Raw genomic sequence first — 19,651 nt, forward strand, 5'->3', positions numbered from 1 at the left:
CACCTCTTACTTAAAATTAATCAATAGTGTCTCCCTTGGTTGCTGTTCTTCAAAAATGGTTCTGTCAACTACCATTCTAATGTAGAATCCTCCTATCACAGAATAAGAAGCACTCCTCAATAATTATTGATGATCCAGTCAATTTGCTAAACTTGGGTGAAAGAGAATGCCTTTAGCACATAGATTATTGAGAACAATGAGAGAAAGGAACGAATCATGGCCGGACACGATGGCTCACACTTGTGATCCCAGCACTTTGGGAGGCTGAGGCAGGTGGATCACTTGAGGCCAGGAGTTCAAGACCAGCCTGGCCAATATAGAGAAACCATGTCTCTACTGAAAATACAAAAAATTGGCCGAGAGTGGTGGCGCACACCTATAATCCCAGCTACATGGGAGGCTGAGGCATGAGAATTGCTGGAACCCAGGAGGCAGAGGTTGCAGTGAGCTAAGATGGCACCATGGGCGACAGAGCAAGACTCAGTCTCAAAAAAATAAATAAATAAAATAAAATAAAAATAATAAGGAGCAAATTATGATAAAATGTATTAAATGACATAATGGAGATGTGAACTAAGGCCCTTGGAATTCCCGCGGGATGTAACTAACTCATAGGGGTGAGACCAGGAGGCTTTATTTCCCCTTGTTTTTTTTTCACATTTAAAAAAAGCTATACTCTTTTCTGCTTACCAGAAAGATTTATGGCACCTTACAATGAATGATCTGTCTAGAATGATCATTAAAATAAATCCCCACAATTATGAAAAGAAGAAAGCATAGTTATTCCATTTAATATTAAAATTCCTTACAACTGAAATGAAAAGAGAAAACCCATTCATTCAACTCTTTCAACAACTAATTTTTTAAATTTTATATTTTTAATGCATGAAATATACATAACATACAATTTACAATTTTAGCCACGTTTAAGTGTACAGTTCAGTGGCATGAAGAACACTCACATTGTTATATAATTAGCAATGTAATCCACTGCTAGAAGTTTTTCATCATTTCAACCTCAATAAACTATGTACTTATTAAACCCAAACTCCCTATTATCCCCTTCCGGTACTCCTGGTAACCACTGTTTTACTTTCTGACTCTAGGCACCTTATGTAAGCGTAATCATATGATATTTGACCTTTTGTAACTGGCTTATTTCACTTAGCATAATGTCTTCAAGGTTCATCCATGTCGTAGCATGTATCAAAATTTCATTCCTTTCTAAGGCTAAATAATATTCCAGTGTGTGCATATAACACATTTATCTTTTCATCAGTCTATGGACACTTGGTTGCTTCCACTTTTTGGCTATTATGAGTAATGCTGCTATGAATGTTGGTATATAAATATCTGTTTGAGTCTCTGCCTTCAATTCATTTGTGTATATACCTACAAGTGGAATTGCTAGAATAAATGGTAAATCTGTTATTTTTTTAGGAACCATCATATTGTTTTCCACAGTGGCCATACCTCTTTACATTTTCACCAGGAATGCACGAAGGTTCCAGTTTCTTCACATCCATGCCAACATTTGTTGTTTTCTGTTTTTTGGTTTTGTTTTTTATAGTAGCCATCTTTATGGGTATAAAGTAGTATCTTATTGTGGTTTTGATTTGCATTTCCTTCCTGGTTGGTGATGTTGAACATCTTTTTATGTGCTTATTGGCCATTCGTATATCTTTTGAGAAATGTCTATTTAAGTCCTTTGCCTATTTTTAAAATTAGGTTATTTGTTTTTTTGTTGTTTGACAAATAAGTTTTCTGGTTTTTTTTTTTTTTTTTTTTTTTTGAGACAGAGTCTTGCTCTGTGGCTCAGGCTGGAGTACAGGGGGGCAATCTTGGCTCCCTGCACCTTCTGCTTCCCAGGTTCAAGCAATTCTTGTGCCTCAGCCTTCCGAGTAGCTGGGATTACAAGTGCACCACTATGCTGGGCTAATTTTTATATTTTTAGTATAGGTGGGGTTTCCCCGTGTTGGCCAGGCTGGTCTCCTGTCCTTAAGTGATTCACCCACCTTGGCCTCCTAAAGTGCTGGGATTACAGGCCTGAAACACCACACCTGGCCTGTTGTGCAGCAGATAATTTTAGAGGCCAGGCTGTGCCAGGGTCTATTCTTGATGCTAGGGATAGATCTGTGAACAAAATATTGTCCCTGTCCTGTCTAGTGTGGGAGTTAGAAAATAAATACATAAATATGTAACAAGTTCCATACAAAAAGGAAGTAAAGCAGAGTTTAAAAAATAAAGAATGATAGGATACAGGGGTTGTTGTAGATAGGGTGGTCAGGAAGTCCCTCAGAGAAGAGGACTCAGCACAGATGTGAATGAAGTGAGGCAATGTAATATGAAGATTTTGTAAACATCTTACACATTAACATATTCACATATGCTTTTATGGCATCTTATTTTATTTTTGCCATCCCGTTTGCTTTTTCCATGCTTTAAAACAAAGGTTTTTCTTGAAGAATGGTTTTTATTACAAAAAACAAGGCATACTTATTAATAAATCAGAAAACACAGATGAGCAAATGAAATGTGTAATCTCATCCGCTCTCCCTTTTGGCTTCTTCTCAGGTTCTTTGCTGGAGCTTCCTTGTCTTCCCTACTGCTAATTGCTCTAGGCCTGCTCAGGGCTCAACCCTTGAATCTTTCCTCTTCCCTCTCTATACTCATTTCTTTGGTGCCCATCTCAAACTGAACATGAATAGAACTGAACTCTTCATCCCACCCTGCCTTTACTACCAACTCTTCATTTCTAGTCTTCTTCAAAAATGCCAGCTAGGTTCTCCCAGTCACCCTGACTCAAATCTCAGAATCATCCAGACTCCTCTCTTTTTCTTTGTCTCTACCTTTGAAATCCAAAAGCTCACAACTTATCACCATGGCCATGTCTACTGCCACCACCTAGCCCAAGCCACCATTTCTTACCAGATTATTGCCACAGCCTCCTTCCTTGTCTCCCTGCCTGAACCCTTGCCTATGATGGATAGGTGGACAGCTCTGCACCCAGAAGCTACTGTCAGTCCTTTCATAGTGTCAGTCAGCCCTTGTTCCACCATGTCCTGCTTCTGCTCTAAACTCAACAATGGCTCCCACCTTACTCCAAATGAAACCCCACATCCCTGTCACAGCTTCCTTAACCTCTATATTAGGTTGGTGCAAATGTAGTTGTGGTTTTTATCATTACTTTTAATAGCAAAAACCGCAATTATGTTTGCGCCAACCAATACTTCTCTTCTCTCTCTAATCCCTACCGTTAGTAGCAAAATCTACCATTTTCTCTTCTCTCGTTCCCCTCCACTCAGATGTTCTGGCCTCTTGGTTGTTTTTGGAGCCTGTAAGCACTCCTATTGAAGGACTATTTTCACTAACTCCTCTTTCTGCCTGGAACTTTTCTCCTGTCCTCATATCTTACTCCCTCACTTATTAAAGTAACTTCTTGAATCTTACCTTATTAGAAAAGCCTTCTCTAGCTACCTCCACCACTATCCCCCTAATCTAAATATTTTCCTTCATGTCATTCATACAGCTAGTTTTTACTGACTGTCCTAGCCTTCACCCCTCAGTCTTTACCAGATGTAAGCTTTGTAAGAGCAGGGACCTCATTTGGTGTGTTCACTGCTATATTTCCAGGTTTTAAAATGTGCCTGGCACATAGTAATGGATAATTATTTGTTATGTGAATCCTACCTACTCAGGGACAATCACTGTGAATGCCAAAGGACATATTTTTTAATGTAGCTTTCTAGTTGAATATGCACATACAACTTTTTAAAATAAAAATTTGTGATCATATGCATGCTAGTATTTTTTTTTACTAAATTATATTTGAATATCTTTTGTCTTTTCGGCAATATCTTTTTAGATGGCTACAAAATATTCCATTGTGTGAATGTGCCATAATTAACTTAAGCATCTTACTGGATACTGAGTTTTTTTCAGTATGCTTCTACCTTTAGCTCATTTTAAAAACAGAGGTGTTGAATTTTTCTTTAATTCTAAGGGTTCTTAATGTATTAAGCTTTGGTAAATTTTTCCCAGTTAATTATTTGGGAAGGAATTGAAGGAGCTTGACAGATGAAGAGGGAAAGGGGAAGGGCACCCAAATCCAAAGGGGCATCCTAGCCTTTGCCTCTTTCTTGAGTTCCAACTCCATATTTCCAACTCTCAGCTGCATATTTTCTAGTATCCTAAACTCTGCATGGCTAAAAGTCCATCATCTTCTCCCCTAAGTGATGTCTTCCTACTGGCATTTCTATTCATATTTACGGTACTGGTCTTCTCTCTACTTCTCAGACTGGAAACCTCCTAGTCATATTTCTCAGTCTCTCTCTTCCTTTCTCATTACTAATTTGGAGCTTCAGCATCTGACACTTGGGCATTCTGCAATGGGTTCACTCTGTAGTTTAAAACTCTTCCTACTCTGGTCTGTCTTGCACATTTCCAAAATTAAGCATTCTAAAGCCTGACTCTAATTATGTCATTTCTCTGCTTATAGCTCCTTTAACATTTCCCCATTCTTTAATTAATACGTTATAGCAGCATTAGATGTCTTCTGCAACCAGAAATCACCCACTTTTCTCAGTTTCTCACTCTCCCTGGCACTGTAGTCCAATCCATCTGGGTTATAACCTCTTCTTGGACCATACATTGTACTCTTCAATGCCTGTGGCTTCAAGTAGTGCTGTTCATTTTTACAGAAACTCTTGTTCTCCCATATTTGCCTCCAAAAACTCTTGTCATCCTTCAAGGCTCAGATGGAATGTTGTTTCTTTTTTAATCCTTCCCCAGTCATGCAGCCCAGAAGGGCTCTTGCTCTGCTTCACACTTTCGTGATACTCGATATCTGTGTCTCTTATGCAGTTGTTTTACTGACATATTATTTTTTTCTCCGTGTTTTACTTACTCTCATAGATTATAATTTATTGATGCCAGGGATTTTTGCCTTTTTTATTTATTTTCTTATTACGTTATCTAGCATCAGGGCTTACATATAGCAAATGCTCAGTAAACTTTGTTTAATAAATTAATGAAATATGAACAACTCAAAAATTGTATTATAACCTTCCATAAAAGAGATTAATATCGTTATCATAACCCCTGTAGACTGACAAAACTGGATTTTGTTTCATTCTTTTATATCTGGTTATTTGCAGATGGGACTGAACTGGGATAGAATTGTAAATTTGGAAAAGATTGCTTTTGAATTTCTCTACCTTTTTACCTGTTTTCAGATGAAGTCATACTTTGTTCTTTCCATCTTCCTGATTTCAAAATAAGCTTACCAAACCTGGTTACTCTTCGCTAGACAGTAGTTTGCAAACTTGGCTGCTCACCAGAATCACTGGGGAACTTTTAAAATCCTGAAGCTCAGGCATTACCCAAGCCAGACAAACCAGATTTCTGTGGGTGAATTTCAGGCATCAGTATTTGTTTTTACAACTTGCCAGGGACCCCAATGTGCCGTCAAAGTTGAGGACTACCGCAATAACAACTTTGTTCTTAAACTTGTATGTGTATCAGAATCACCTGGGTAACGTGATAAAACTAGAGCAGCCCAGCCCCTAACCTGCTTCAGGGAGCCTGTTGTTTAATATTTGATTAGCTCTCCAGCTATGCCAATGCACACTGATGCTTGAGAACCACCACTGTAGCTAAATGTGACCTCCCCCAGGTAAGATCATGCAGCCTAATTAAAGTCCATAGGTTCATTCACAAGGTCCTGAAGGCACTGATGCTTATGGGTGGGAATTTCATAAAGCCTATTTGGGAATACGATTAAAATATGTTTACACACATTGCTATCTTTACAATAGTAGTTCCTGAATGTCAGATGGGCATTTATTCATAGATTTACGCTATTTTCATCTTGGTTGTAAACTGTAAACATTTAGTGCAAATTAAGTAATTTACTTTTTGGAAGATGATGACTTCTATTGCTTCCTCCGCCCCCCAAAACAGAGAACATATGTGATGCATAATGTAAATCTCTGGAGTAAATCCAGGGCACACTAGTCCTGTCTGTAGATACTCAACTGTCTCTGGAGTAAGTGAGAAATAATCCTGTAATGTTACATGCTATTTCTGTTAAGCTTAAGGTGGGGTACTCCTGAGAGAATTTGAGTTTCTTTTGTTCATGGATAAAAATAGACTCACAGGACTGTGCTTAACACTGGAAAAAGGATATATGAAGACTCTCGGCGTGGGAAACTATTCCTTGAGACTATTATTACCTGTATCATGCCTCTGCATGCTTCCAAAGCTTAGAAAAAACAAGTGTTTCCTCTTTTTTTTTAAACCCAGACAGATACCAGAAAATTGTTTTTCACATTGTTGGTTACTGTTCATCTCCACTCAGATTGACCAGACACATTTTATTTCTTCCCATCTTTTACATATTTTCACACTGGATTAGATACTCTGTAAAGTCTCTCCCAGTTCAAAAAGTCTATGATCTGACATACCGGATTCTTAACTTGAAATTGTCAAGCTTTTGCCTCCAAACCTGGCACTGTTAGCAGACTCATCTCAGCACAGGGTGGGCATATCTGCTCTACTTTTGATTTTCATTTATTTTTCCAGATAAGCTTTGTGTTTTGAAAGGTTTCGTAGCAACCAAGTACCCAGGCTATTATCACTGCAAATAAACTAACATAAAGTAGGTATGTAGCTTGTAGCAATGTATGTATAATATATATTGATTTTAGTTTATAAGCCAATCAAACATTTCAAACATTTTAAGCCTTGTAGACACTTAAAAGGCTGTGAAAAGGAAATTGATATTGCTAATACAGATGAGATAGACCTCTCTAATTGCGTTTTGTTTTTACTTTATTTTCTGTTTGTGATTATTGCTCAGGAAAATTTGCAGGTTTTTTTTTCTTTAGTGAATTAAAGAAACGCTGCACTACCTTCTATTATGAGACATTATTCAACAGAATGACTATGCCAGACATACTAGCATATCTCCAAATTCATTTAAAATAGAAAGCAGAGAGAGGTTTTGGATGAGCGGAATATTTATTTTGTTTGGTAACTGAAATAATCCACAATTTGAAATATGTTTATAACTTTTTGCCTGTGTCGTTATTTTATGTCATTTTTTTCATACCTAAAGTGATGCATGCCTATTTACTTTTCCTTCTGATAATACTTATTCTCCACTACTTTAGGAAATGGAAGTTTTCTTTCATAAAACAATTTTGTGGGGTGTAAGTATTATTGTTGGACAGCAGAGGGCACTACGGAGTAAACAGAGACTTTGCAGGGAAAGGATGGGCGTTTTACAGATAACTGGCAAGTGTCCTGGCTTCTGTTGATTGGTGCTTGTCTATAATTATCAGATTACATGGCCCAAGTCCGTGTTTTGTTGAAAGAGTCCACAAGTACATGCATAGAAAGAGAAAACAAATAATAAAGATGGCATTTTCCATGTCCTTCAGACAAATTATATCTCAATTTTTAAGAGTCTATTTCTTGATACTAGTCCTCTTTTAGAAGATTCATATGCCATAATATTCACCCTTTTAAACTGTATGGTTATTGGGTTTTAGTATATTCTCAAGGCTGTGCAACCACCACTATCTAATTCCAGAATATTTTATTATCACAAAAATAAACTCCTAGTAGCAACTATTAGTAGTTACTTTGATTTTTGCTTCTCCTCAGCCTGTGGCAACCAACATCGACTTTCTGTCCTCATGGATTTGCCTGTTCTGAACAGTTCATAGAAATGAAATCCTGCAATATGTGGCCTTTTGTGTCTGACTTCCTTTCACTTAGCATAATGTTTTCAAGTTTCAGCCATGTCATAGCACACATCAATGCTTCATTTTTGTAAAATGACTAGCAATATCCTATTATATGAGTATACCACATATTTTTATCCATTCCTCAGTGATGGATATTTCACTTTTCCCTACCTTTTGACTATTGTGAATAATGCTGCTAGAAACATTTGTGTACAATTTTTTGTGTGAACATATGTTTTCATTTCTCTTGGGTGTGTACCTGAAAGTGAAATTGCTGGGTTCTATAGTAACTCTATGCTTAACTTCAGAGTAACTGTCAAACTGTTTCTTACAGAAAATGCACACCATTTTGCATTCCCGCTCACAATGTATGAGGGTTCCATTTTTTCTACATCCTTGCCAACACTTGTTATTGTCTGCCTTTTTGATTACAGTCATTCTAGTGGGTGTGAGTGGCATTATATTTTCTTTTTCATTAATGCCAACGAACTGATGAAGTGAGATTTCAATGTGGCTTTGACTTGCATTTCCAAGAAATAGATTCCTTTAAACTTTTAGGATTCAGGCATTTATTTGAAAACTACAATCTACCTTGCTACATTGATCTAAACACACTATATTTCTGTCCTTTGGATAGTTAGTTTGGCTATAATGGAATGAATTTTAACAGTGTTTTCCTCTCTCCTTCCTTCTCTTCTATCTCTGATGACCAGATGCTGACAAAGCTGCTTTCCTCATGGGCATTAACTCCTCTGAGTTGGTAAAGGACTTGATCCATCCTAGAATCAAAGTTGGTAATGAGTATGTTACCAGAGGTCAAACTATAGAACAGGTAAGGTGATATTTCAAGAGCATTATTATTCTATGATCTTCCAATAATTATTTATATATTGTACTTGTATATTTTTCAACTACTAAGGATGTTTGCAATAATAAAAGCTTCTATAAATGAGCAAAAAAGAGCTCTTGGGATGACTATTCCAAATGTTTTTACTTGTGATGCACACCACAGTAAATGCTCTTGTCTGAAACATACATTTTGAAAGTTTTCCCTTAGGTAGCAAGTATCTTTGCAGATGCAGACAAACCCTCCACTTGTTGTGATCAACATCTTTGTCATCCAGCAAGGAAGCTTTCAAAGTTGTTCGTTCCTAACATGGATAAAATTGGCAAATTGGCATGCCTCACATATTTGGCATATTGGCTCCTTTGACATAAAAGACACATGGTGACATGTTAGTTGAGAAACAGTTTTAGGACATATGCTAAAAACCAATATTTGAAAGGAGGTGGCTATTGAGAACAGAAATGAGAGATGGAATGTCGTGTAGACTTTGTTTAGCATCCATAAGAATGTTGTAGTGGAGAATAACAAATTCTCTGAGGTTTTGCCTTAATGCAGTAAATATTCCCAGGGCCACTGGGTAATGAGACCATCTAAACATGCTAGTAAGTTTCAAAAATAATAATTTATAGCTGTAATGTGTAAGGGAAAATATGAGATAAGCTGGGCTGCAGTAATGCATACACACTAAAATCTCAGTGACAACAAAATATTTCTTACATGAAGTCCAATACAGAGTATATAGCCTTCTCTGTTTTGTAGTTCTATGTTGTTCTTTGTAGTTCTGTGTCATCTGGGACACATGGCCTCCAAAGTGACTGCACAAGGAGAAAAGATCATTTGTAGAGAAAGTACAACCACCTTTAACTGCTTGGGCTAGAAGTAATATCACTTTCACTAACAGTTCATTGATAAGAATTAGTAAAATAATACCTTTAGCTACAGAAAGGGGCTGAGAAATGTAGCCTTTCTGGAAAGAGGAAGTAGTGTCACACATAGTATGGATAAAGCATTCACAGGTATTATTGCCTTCTATTCTTACAATAATACTCAGAGCTAAGTAGGACAGAAATGCATAATTTATGATTTTTCTAGTTGAGCAAACTGAGTCAAAGGGAACGTTAAGTAACATTCTTACCCAGTCTTACTCAGTATACACCCTAACTCTGAAAGAAAAATAGACAAACGTACAAATTTGTAATATAAGACAGTCATCTTCTATATGATGACTAGAATAGATGTGTTTCCCTTGGTGTATTAAGGTAACTGATGTGTCTGTGTTATTTAAAACATTTAAATGACTAATCAAAATCAATTTATTAATTTAGCTTACTCTATAAATGGATAATTCTACCTCTACTATAATACTAACTTTACTATATTGAAATAATTTGCTTACATTTTTGTCTTCTAACCTCTTTGAGGCATGGACTATGTCTAATTCATCTTAGTGCCCCAAGCATCTGAAACAATTCCCTGTAAGCCGTAAGTGCTCCACACATGTTAAAATAGACTACATTGAGCTAAACTTGAATCACGATCAACAGGACACATAATTGAGCTATTTCTTGGCAGTGGGGTTAGAGTTGTTCAGCAGTTGCGTGCCTTCTTAGACATTCACCACAACATGCATGACATGCTATGATTATAGAACAGGGGTTTTCTCTGTATAAAACTAATGAGCCCAAATAGCAAGAAGAGCAGATTTTGAATGTTTCTAACATAAAGAAATGATCGATGTTTGAGGTATAGATGTGCTGATAACCCTGATTTGATCATTACCACATTGTATACATGTATGAAAATATCATACTGTACCTCATAAATATATACAATTATTTTTAAATTAAAATGATAATAAAAGCAAAAAAATAAAAATAAAACTAATGAGCCTATAGGAGGCCTGAGATCAAGCCTTCAGTTCTCTCATATTGTGTTCTGAGGAACTAAAAACATAATATTATAGTAGGGACTCCAGCCTTTACTATAACAGGACCAGTGAAACAAGCTAATATATTATTATTCAACATTAAAATAAAAAAACCTCCTCCTTTCTCTGTCTCTCACTCTCTCTCTCCTGGAGACATAGTAAGAAAGCACACTCTAAGCCTTTTTTTTCCCCTTAGGAATTTTACTGATTTTATAGAGACAATTGTCACTGCTAAAAATAGAGACATGTATGCTCTGTTGATGACAATTGCAAAAGATGGGAAAAAATTTTGCAGCGTTAACATTCTATACAAAATTTAGTTCTAGCTATAATGCTAACTAACTCTGATACCTTGGTTAATTGTCTTCATCTCTCTGAGCACCGCAGTGAAGTGGCTGAACAACTTTGTATTTCCCAATGTAATTGGCATTTAAGATGGGACAGTTCTTTATGGATGAGAGTGTCCTGCACATTGTAGATGTTTGGGATTCCTGGCCCCCAGGTAACTAAATGCCAGTAGCATTCTTAGTCACTGTGACAACCAGAAAATGCCACTTGCATTTCCAAATGCATTCCTCCTTTGAGGAGATACCATCCCAAGGTGAAAACCACTATATATGCCTATCGAGAACTAAGGATCTTCAGGTCTAGTATTTCATGATTCCATGATATTTCTAACTATGTCACCTAGAAATAAGTTCCTTTATGATTAATAATAAAATAATAATAATGTCCACTGAGTACTAACTATAGGTGATGTGCTAAGTGCTTTGCATGGATTATCTCATTTAATCTAATAAAAAGCCTACAAAGTAGATATTGTTATTGCCATTTTACAGCTGCAGACAGTGACCCTTAGAAAGATTAACCACTCAAGGCGACACAACTAGTAAGTAAATACTGGGGTGAGGATGAGGAAGTGATAAAAGCAGAAAAGGGGTGGAAAAGGGAGGATTAACATTTATTGGATACTAAGTGTCAAATGTGCTGTCAGTTTGCATCCCCTGTCTCATTGGATATCTCACAACAACCCTGAGCTACGCATATTTCATTATTATTATTTTACAGATGAGAAAGGCAGGGATCAACATAGTTAAAAATTTTGGCTGGGCACGGTGGCTCACTCCTGTAATCCCAGCACTTTGGGAGGCCAAGAGGGGAGGATCACCTGAGGTCAGGAGTTCGAGATCAGCCTGTCCAACATGGTGAAAACTCGTCTCTACTAAAAATACAAAAAAATTAGCCAGGTGTGGTGGTGTGTGCCTGTAATCCCAGCCACTTGGGAGGCTGAGGCAAGAGAATCGTTTGAACCTTGGAGGTGGAGGTTGCAGTGAGCCAAGATCGTGCCATTGCACTCCAGCCTGGGCAACAGAGCAACACTGTATCTCAAAAAAAAAAAAAAAAAAAAAAAAAAAAAATTAACTATTTGACTTCATTATTTTTTTTCTATTGTTTTCTATCATGCACTATTGCCCCCAGTAACCAAAGTCTTCTGTGAGGTTGTTTTAAAAAGAGCTAAGAAATGGGTGCACTTAACCCCTGAAAAGTGGAAGTATAGATTTAGCCACCTCATTTCCTCTTCATTGGACAAAAAATGATGAAAATGATTAATTAGTGAGCAACATATTGATCTGTTTCATGAATTCATCAGCAGATGTTTACCATCCATTTCTCCTACTGCCTACATCTCCAGGCTTTTTTCCTATGTTTCTCTACCACTTGTCCCACCTGACCTAACAGTGTCTCTCCCACTCCCACTTCTCAAGTATTTAGGGAATTAAAGGGGGGTAAGCAAGTTAGTCATGTTCTTTTAAAAGTTTCAAAGTGACTGCTATAGACAGAGTGATTTCTTCGGTGTTACAGAGGATGAAAATCATTCTTGATGCTTTATTTGTACGTGTGTGCTCTTGATGCTGATAATAAAAAACTGTGATGCCATCCGGCTGATGGATTACTGTGGAAATGACTCAAGATAACTGATCAGGGAGTGGGTGACTCATAACTAAATCACCACCAGAAACCAACTGGCTCCTGCTGCGTGCTGTCTCCTGGGCAGAAGGATGGATGTGATAGGCCTATTTTAAATGTTAAGTGGTTGGAGCACGTTCTGTTGCCAGGCTTGGAGAATGGCCAACTAAAATTCTCTCCTCCTTGGAGTATGTCAGAAACTTGCTACTACAGCAGTGCTATTGAGTTATGGAAGCAGGATATGCATGTGTAGAGCATCATCCAGGCACAAAGGTTGGCGCTGTCCCCAGTGGGTTACTTTAGAACCTTTGCCACACCCCTCCAGGGAAGGAAAAGGCAGCCTCAGTTTTACAGCAGGAGAATCTGAGTCAGAATGATGCACCAAATGGCTATTCTCTGTCCAGGTTGTTGAGAGCAACACTGGGAACTAATATAATAAAGAGTTGGAAGCTAAGGCTAGGAAGATCCTTTAAGAGTGTTTTTCAGATGAAGATGCTGCTTTCCAGAAAGGTTAGATCACTTGCCAAAGGTTACACAATTCATTGGCATCTACAGCAGTGGCAGAACAAGGATTAGGGATTATAAATTTCTAATGTACTATATCACTATGTTCAAACTATTACTCATGGTATTACAAATATTCTGAATCTTATTAAAATGGTAAGGAAGACTTCATTAAGGACTGCAATAGATATATTGCAACAGGGTAGAGATACTGGGCTCAACTGCAAGTACAACAAGGTTAAGTGGGGATTTATAGCCCAAGACCAGAGGGAGGGGATCAGTGGGTGGAAAATTACTAACAGTGGGTAGGAGGATTTTTTTTAAACTGACCTAACAGGATTCTTGCTAAAGGCAGGCCAATAACATGTACATCAAAGGTGGGGGATAGGGGAACTTAATCAGAGATCAAGGGTGAGTGACTTAGCAGACTTCTTCCTGTAGCTGGGCTAGACAGGCTGAAGACAGGACAGGTAAGGTGGAGGTGAGGGGTCAGAGGATCCTCATTAAAGTTTGGTCAAGGAGAGAGTCTTTGTCAATAGTAATCAGCTGGGGATTGTGTTAGCTTACAGATTCTGATTCAGTAGGTCTGGGACTGGGCCTGAGAGTTTGCATTTTTAACACACTCTTAGGTGGTGTTGCTGCTGCTTGTCTTAGGATCACACTTTGAATAGCAAGGCTTTGGGACACATTACCACACCATAACCCGGGATAGTTAGTCCTTTAATAATAGGAACGTGATTCCTCTCATCTGTGTTTCCATAAGGAGGCACCAGGCTAGCTTACTCCTTTCTCCTACCCATCTCCTTTCCTCCTTTTTCCTCCCTTCCTCTCTCTCTCCTTTTCCTTCTCCCTCCCTCCTTTTCTTCCTTCCTTCCCTTCCTTCCTCCCTCCCTCCCTCCATCCCTCCCTTTCTTCCTCCCTCCCTTCCCCTCTTTCTCCCTTTCTCTCTTTCTCTCTCTTTTCCTTCCTTCCTTCCTTCCTTCCTTCCTTCCTTCCTTCCTTCCTTCCTTCCTTCCTTCCTTCCTTCCTTCCTTCCCTTCCTTCCTTCCTTCCCTTCCTCCCTCCCTCTCTCCTTCCTTTTCTTTCTTTCTTTCTTTCTTTCTTTCTTTCTTTCTTTCTTTCTTTCTTTCTTTCTTTCTTTCTTTCTTTCTTTCTTTCTTTCTTTTCTTTCTTTCTCTCTCTTTCTTTCTCTCTCTCTCTTTCTTTCTTTCTCTCTCTCTCTTTCTTTCTTTCTTCCTGTCTGTCTCTCTCTCTCTCTCTGTCTCTCTCTTTCTTTTCTTCCTTTTCTCACTGTATTCATCAGAATGTTGGAACCACAGAAGGTCAATAAACACATCCTGATTTGACTAGAAGGTGGTTGCTGATAGAGAATGCCCAGGATTAAAACGAACACTTCAGTCAGATGAAGGAGTGTTTTCAATGTAATTTCTAGGTAACCTGTGCTGTTGGCGCCCTGTCCAAGTCAATGTATGAAAGGATGTTTAAGTGGCTGGTGGCACGGATCAACAGGGCCCTGGATGCCAAGCTGTCAAGGCAGTTCTTCACTGGCATTCTTGACATCACTGGTTTTGAAATCCTTGAGGTAAGTGTATCTGGTAAGAAGGAAGTCAATGCACATTTATAAGAAGATTAGAAAATGTTACTTGAAGATGGGAAAATATGGTCAAAGCATGAGGATCATTCTGTGCATACCTTAAGGGCTACCTTGATTGGAGAAGAGCTATAATTAATAGTAATTATTGTTGTACTTAATGGTATTAAGTATTTATTGATTTCTTAATTCTGTCTTACATAAAGGTAAATAGAGGTAAAGGAATTAATTGTGATTTTAAATTTTAATACCATTAAGTTCTGTGTTATTGTAATAATCTTTAGAAAATTGCACTTAATGATATTACAATTCAAAATTACAATTAATTGAGTTAATTGAGCATTTGTTTCTTGTTGGGTCTATTTCCGATCATATAATAATGGTTATGGTTTTTTCTTTACCTGACGTTCTTGAAAGTGGACCTCAATTTTATTTTTATCTCTTCTTCTTACCTATTCATATCCTTGAAGTATAATAGCCTTGAGCAACTTTGCATTAATTTTACCAATGAAAAGTTACAACAGTTCTTCAATCGGCACATGTTTGTTCTGGAGCAAGAGGAATATAAGAAAGAAAGCATTGAATGGGTGTCTATTGGCTTTGGTCTGGATTTGCAAGCTTGCATAGATCTCATTGAGAAGGTAATATATATTTTTCTCCTTGTCCATTTTCATTTCGGGAGAATTGTCCCTGCCTGTTACGTTGATCCATGTCAGGACTTAGGCTCTATCAGAGGATGGGAAATGGGGGCGGAAAGTCCTGCACATTTTGTCTTAATGGTGTTTGTGTGCATCACCCATGGCATCCGAACGAAACTCTCTTGTCAGTTGCCCCCTCCATCATCTCTAACGCAGGCTTTCACTGCACATTTGCTGCTAATGCATGGCCTCCACTGTTAATGTGAGAGGAAACTTGTCGAGATTAAAAAATTGTTGTGCTCTTGACTGGAAAAACACAGAGCTGAAAATATGAGCACTGTAGGGCCTGACTGATTAACATAAGGTGAATGAGTAGACCCAGAGCAGCTTAACGAAATTTGGCAAATTAGCATGCAAACAAACAACTGCCATCAATCCTCAAGGCCACTACCTTGCAGGATGTAGTTTGTTCATTTAATTGGACAAGTACCAGTTAAAGTAATTTATGACAGTACGTCATGGTTTATTAGTAAATTAGCTGCAGTGTACAGTTTCTGAATTTGGTGATATCCCAATACTCTGAAATCTTTCTGCATGTTCTGGGAAAGATGAGCGGGGTTTGCTGGGGAATTATGTATGTCCTTTCTGTGGCTTTCTCCAAGGGAGCAAGCATGGCGGCATGTTAGCAGTTACATGCCTCTTGGGCTTCGCCATAATCGTGGATTGCGGTGAATCTTGAAGATGGATCTGGGCAGTCTGAAGCCTTTAATTTCCTGAAAACTCTAGCTATGCTGTCACAGTTGATTCTCAACAATCCTGCTAGGAAGGAGCTAGATCAACTGACCTTTCCCTGTCCTTTGCAAGCCTCAGGTTTTATCAATCTGTGTCCTATCAATTTCATTTATTAGGCTTTAGATCTTTTCGAAAATAACTATTATTTCCAACGGGAGTAGATATCCCATTGATTTTATTTATTTTATAACAAGTTAACTTTCTGGGGGAAAGACAGGCTGATAAAAAAATAATAATAATGAATCAACCATGAGCTGATTAAAAATAGTAATAAGCATGAACCAACCATGATCTGGTAAATGTATTCTGGCCTTATAAAAGCTGTAGTTGTCTGATTAGAAATGAAACAAAAGAACTGGAGGTCCTCAGAGGGACAGATTTAGCTCCTGGCAATTGTCACCTATCATATATACACACTTTGATTATCACAAGATACTGTTTCCAGGCAGGAACGTTGACATAGACGTTCAGATCCTGACAAGTTCTGTGAATGTTACTGATTTTTAGTTGATCTGAAGTCTGTTGCCTCATTTGTGCCAGTCTTGGTTATTCCAATTAACACACTAGCGTCATGGATGTAATTTCCTGTTGTATTTTCTACTGATATAATAAAATGAGAAAAAATTACTGACCAGATGATGAAAGGAAAAGATAAGTCTTTGGTTTTCGACAAACAATTTCAACAGGATCCAGGTCAGGCAAATGAAAATACCAAAGACTTCCTTGAAAAGATTCTAAATTTTGAAAAGACCCATTATGTTGGTTGGGGCTATCTGAAGAAGATTTGTAGCAGATATTAATGATCAAACTCAGTCCTTGAAATAAAATGCATCATGGGATGTTTTTAAAATTCGAAAGAACTAAAACATATCAATGTGTATAAAATGTCGTATAGCATGCATCTCTGTATACATATAAGGAAAAAGGATTTTCATTACATGAAAGTTTCATATTTGTACAAAAAAGTGCTTGTAGTAGTCCCAGCTACTAGGGAAGCTAAGGCAGGAGAATAGCTAGAACCTGGGAGGTGGAGGTTGTAGTGAACCGAGATCACACTGCTGCACTCCAGCCTGGGCAACAGAGTGAGATTCTGTCTCAAAAAAAAAAAAAAAGGTTATATCAAACTAAAATAAAAAATGTATTCTAACACAAACTTTAATTGTTAATTTGGTCTTCAAGTTTATAGTGACCTCCTTTCACATTTATGCTGTGAACAAATCTATTATAGGATTTGCTCATGTTTTATTACTTGAAATATTCTAGTTTGTTTAGAACTTGTGCATTAATAATTTACATACTAAAGTATTAATATATAATGACATATTTATGGTTATACATAAGGCATTGGTAAAGAGATCTTCCCTATTATTTCTTAATAAATACTCTCCAAATTATACATTTAAAAACTTACTATTTGGTGTAAACACCCTAGAAGGCAACATACTTCTTCCAATAATTTAGCTCTTTGGAAAATTTCTCACGATATCGGGATTAGGATAGATTTTAGAATTTTACCAGCCTCAAGAGAAAATTTGCTTCAATACTTTTCATTCACTGGTTTTTGAGTCCAAACTACACTGCCTAGTTTGATTACATTATTTACTTTATTGGCCTGACTTGACCTGAATAATATATAATGATATTCCATCAGACAATAGGAATTTTTGATGTCAGTAGTTAATAGTATCAGCTATCCCAAAGAAAGTTCTAAAATATTTTAACTACTGGCAGCATCTTGGCATTATATGTTATCACCTCCCAAGGGAAACTTTTCAGATGTGTTCATTCTTGGTGTTTTTAATATAAAATGAAATCATATTAATATCTAATTGTTTCTTGTATGCACATGAGTATTTTCTTTAAACACATACCTCCATGCTTTTTTTGATTGGCAACTCTTACATTTTGTTTGATAATTGATCACAGCAAAGCAGTCAAGTTCCCAGAACTTAGACCTGTATGTCTCAGGGTTCACCTGTCAATTAATTACTTAGCAGAAATGTGCTGAGGGCCTACACTTTAGTTACCTTGGAACCTACTATGATAAGGGTTATGATGTGCAAACCCCAGAAGGCATCATCCTGGCATTCCAGGAACTTCTAGTATTATTGGAAATAAGCCTTAAAACAAAGGCTTTTACTTTTTTTTAAAACCAACAAGTAAGTCTACTTTGCAACTATTTGTTTTGATTGCTTCCTCTTCACCCCTTTGCTGAAGGAGGGAATCCTGCCCTAGGTTTATGGGAAAGGCTGAACATGTGACATTCAACACTAGACAGATGAGACCAGCATTTTAGTAGCCACATATGCTCACAGCCTACACGGGGTACACCTTGAACCATGCAGGGCCACAGGAGGGCTGTGCTGAGAAAAGAGTGAAAAAGCAGGGGCTGTGGGAGGCAGACTTTGTAGTAATTATAGGTGACGTGACAGTAGAATTCTACAAGAGGGTGTGATAGGCTTGTTTGAATAATTTCATGGGCTGATAGAGAAATGAAACCCATTACTCAGGGATAAGCAGGCACTATGCATGGTCCCTGCCATAAGGAGAGTGTTTGGCTAAGGGACATAACACATGGGAGCACAACAGAAAGGGAACTTTTGAGCCCCTCCTGGTTTTTCCCAGATGCCAAGGCACACATAATGTTGGGCCTCAATTTTAGGCCTTTTACCACACTACTGTATATAAGACTCTGTATAAAATGCTGTAGAGAAATATAAGCATTTTTTATAAATAGCTTTGCCTTCAGGAAATTTGCAGTCAAGTAAAGGATTTGTAAGTCTAATAAATGTAAAAAATGCATTTAAAAAATTATGTGCTATATGATGCAATAAAATTTTCCTACACACCACATTCTCTCCATCAGCAAGTTGGCACTCAGCTCTAAATTCAATGCATATCTTATTTTTAATGACTTCTCATAAGCTCCAACACTACCACTACTCTAGATCAGGGATCAGCAAACTGACTTTGTGGACCCAGTCTAGCCTGCAGCCTGTTTAGGTAAATCAAGTTTGATGGGAGCATGGCCACACTCATTTTGTTTACAGGTTGTTGCATGCTGCTTTCAGTGCTTCAATGACTAAGTGGATAGCAAAGGTCTGAGAGAGACTCTATGGTCCTCTAGAGAAAAAGTGTGCTAATGGAGTTCATGAGATTTGCAGTAACATTTTTTGTTTGTTTGTTTGTTTGGTTTTTTGAGACAAGAGTCTTTCTCTGTTGCCCAGGCTGGAGTGCAGTGGCCCAATCTGGCTCTGCAACCTCTGCCTCCCGGGTTCAAGTGATTTTCCTGTCTCAGCCTCCCGGGTAGCTGGGATTACAGGCACACACCACCATTCCGGGCTAATTTTTGTATTTTTAGTAGAGACAGGATTTTACCATATTGGCCAGGCTGGTCTCGAACTCCTGACCTCAGGTGATCTGCCCGCCTCAGCCTCCCAAAGTGCTGGGATTACAGGTGTGAGCCACCTCACTCAACCTGTTTGTTTTTTTAAAACGCTTTAAAAATGTAAAAGCCATTCTTAGCTCACCGGCTTTCCAGTACAGAGTGCAGGCAGGACTGAGCCCACGAGCCCTACTTTCTAAATCAATGATCCTCTTTAAGCATAAATGAAATCACAGTACTTCATTTAA

General features: G+C 37.8%; 1 protein-coding gene across 1 annotated transcript in view; it reads left to right on the top strand.

Annotated features, from left to right (window-relative positions):
* Positions 1-19,651, top strand: part of MYH15 (myosin heavy chain 15) — a 128,966-nt gene that overhangs the window by 25,145 nt on the left and 84,170 nt on the right. Inside the window, exons 12-14 of the mRNA XM_050781421.1 lie at positions 8,465-8,583; positions 14,430-14,579; positions 15,059-15,229. Coding sequence (XP_050637378.1) covers positions 8,465-8,583; positions 14,430-14,579; positions 15,059-15,229 — 440 coding nt within the window. The remainder of the gene's footprint in view (positions 1-8,464; positions 8,584-14,429; positions 14,580-15,058; positions 15,230-19,651) is intronic.

This window comes from Macaca thibetana, chromosome 2 (assembly GCF_024542745.1).
Source record: "Macaca thibetana thibetana isolate TM-01 chromosome 2, ASM2454274v1, whole genome shotgun sequence".
Taxonomy (NCBI): Eukaryota; Metazoa; Chordata; class Mammalia; order Primates; family Cercopithecidae; genus Macaca; species Macaca thibetana.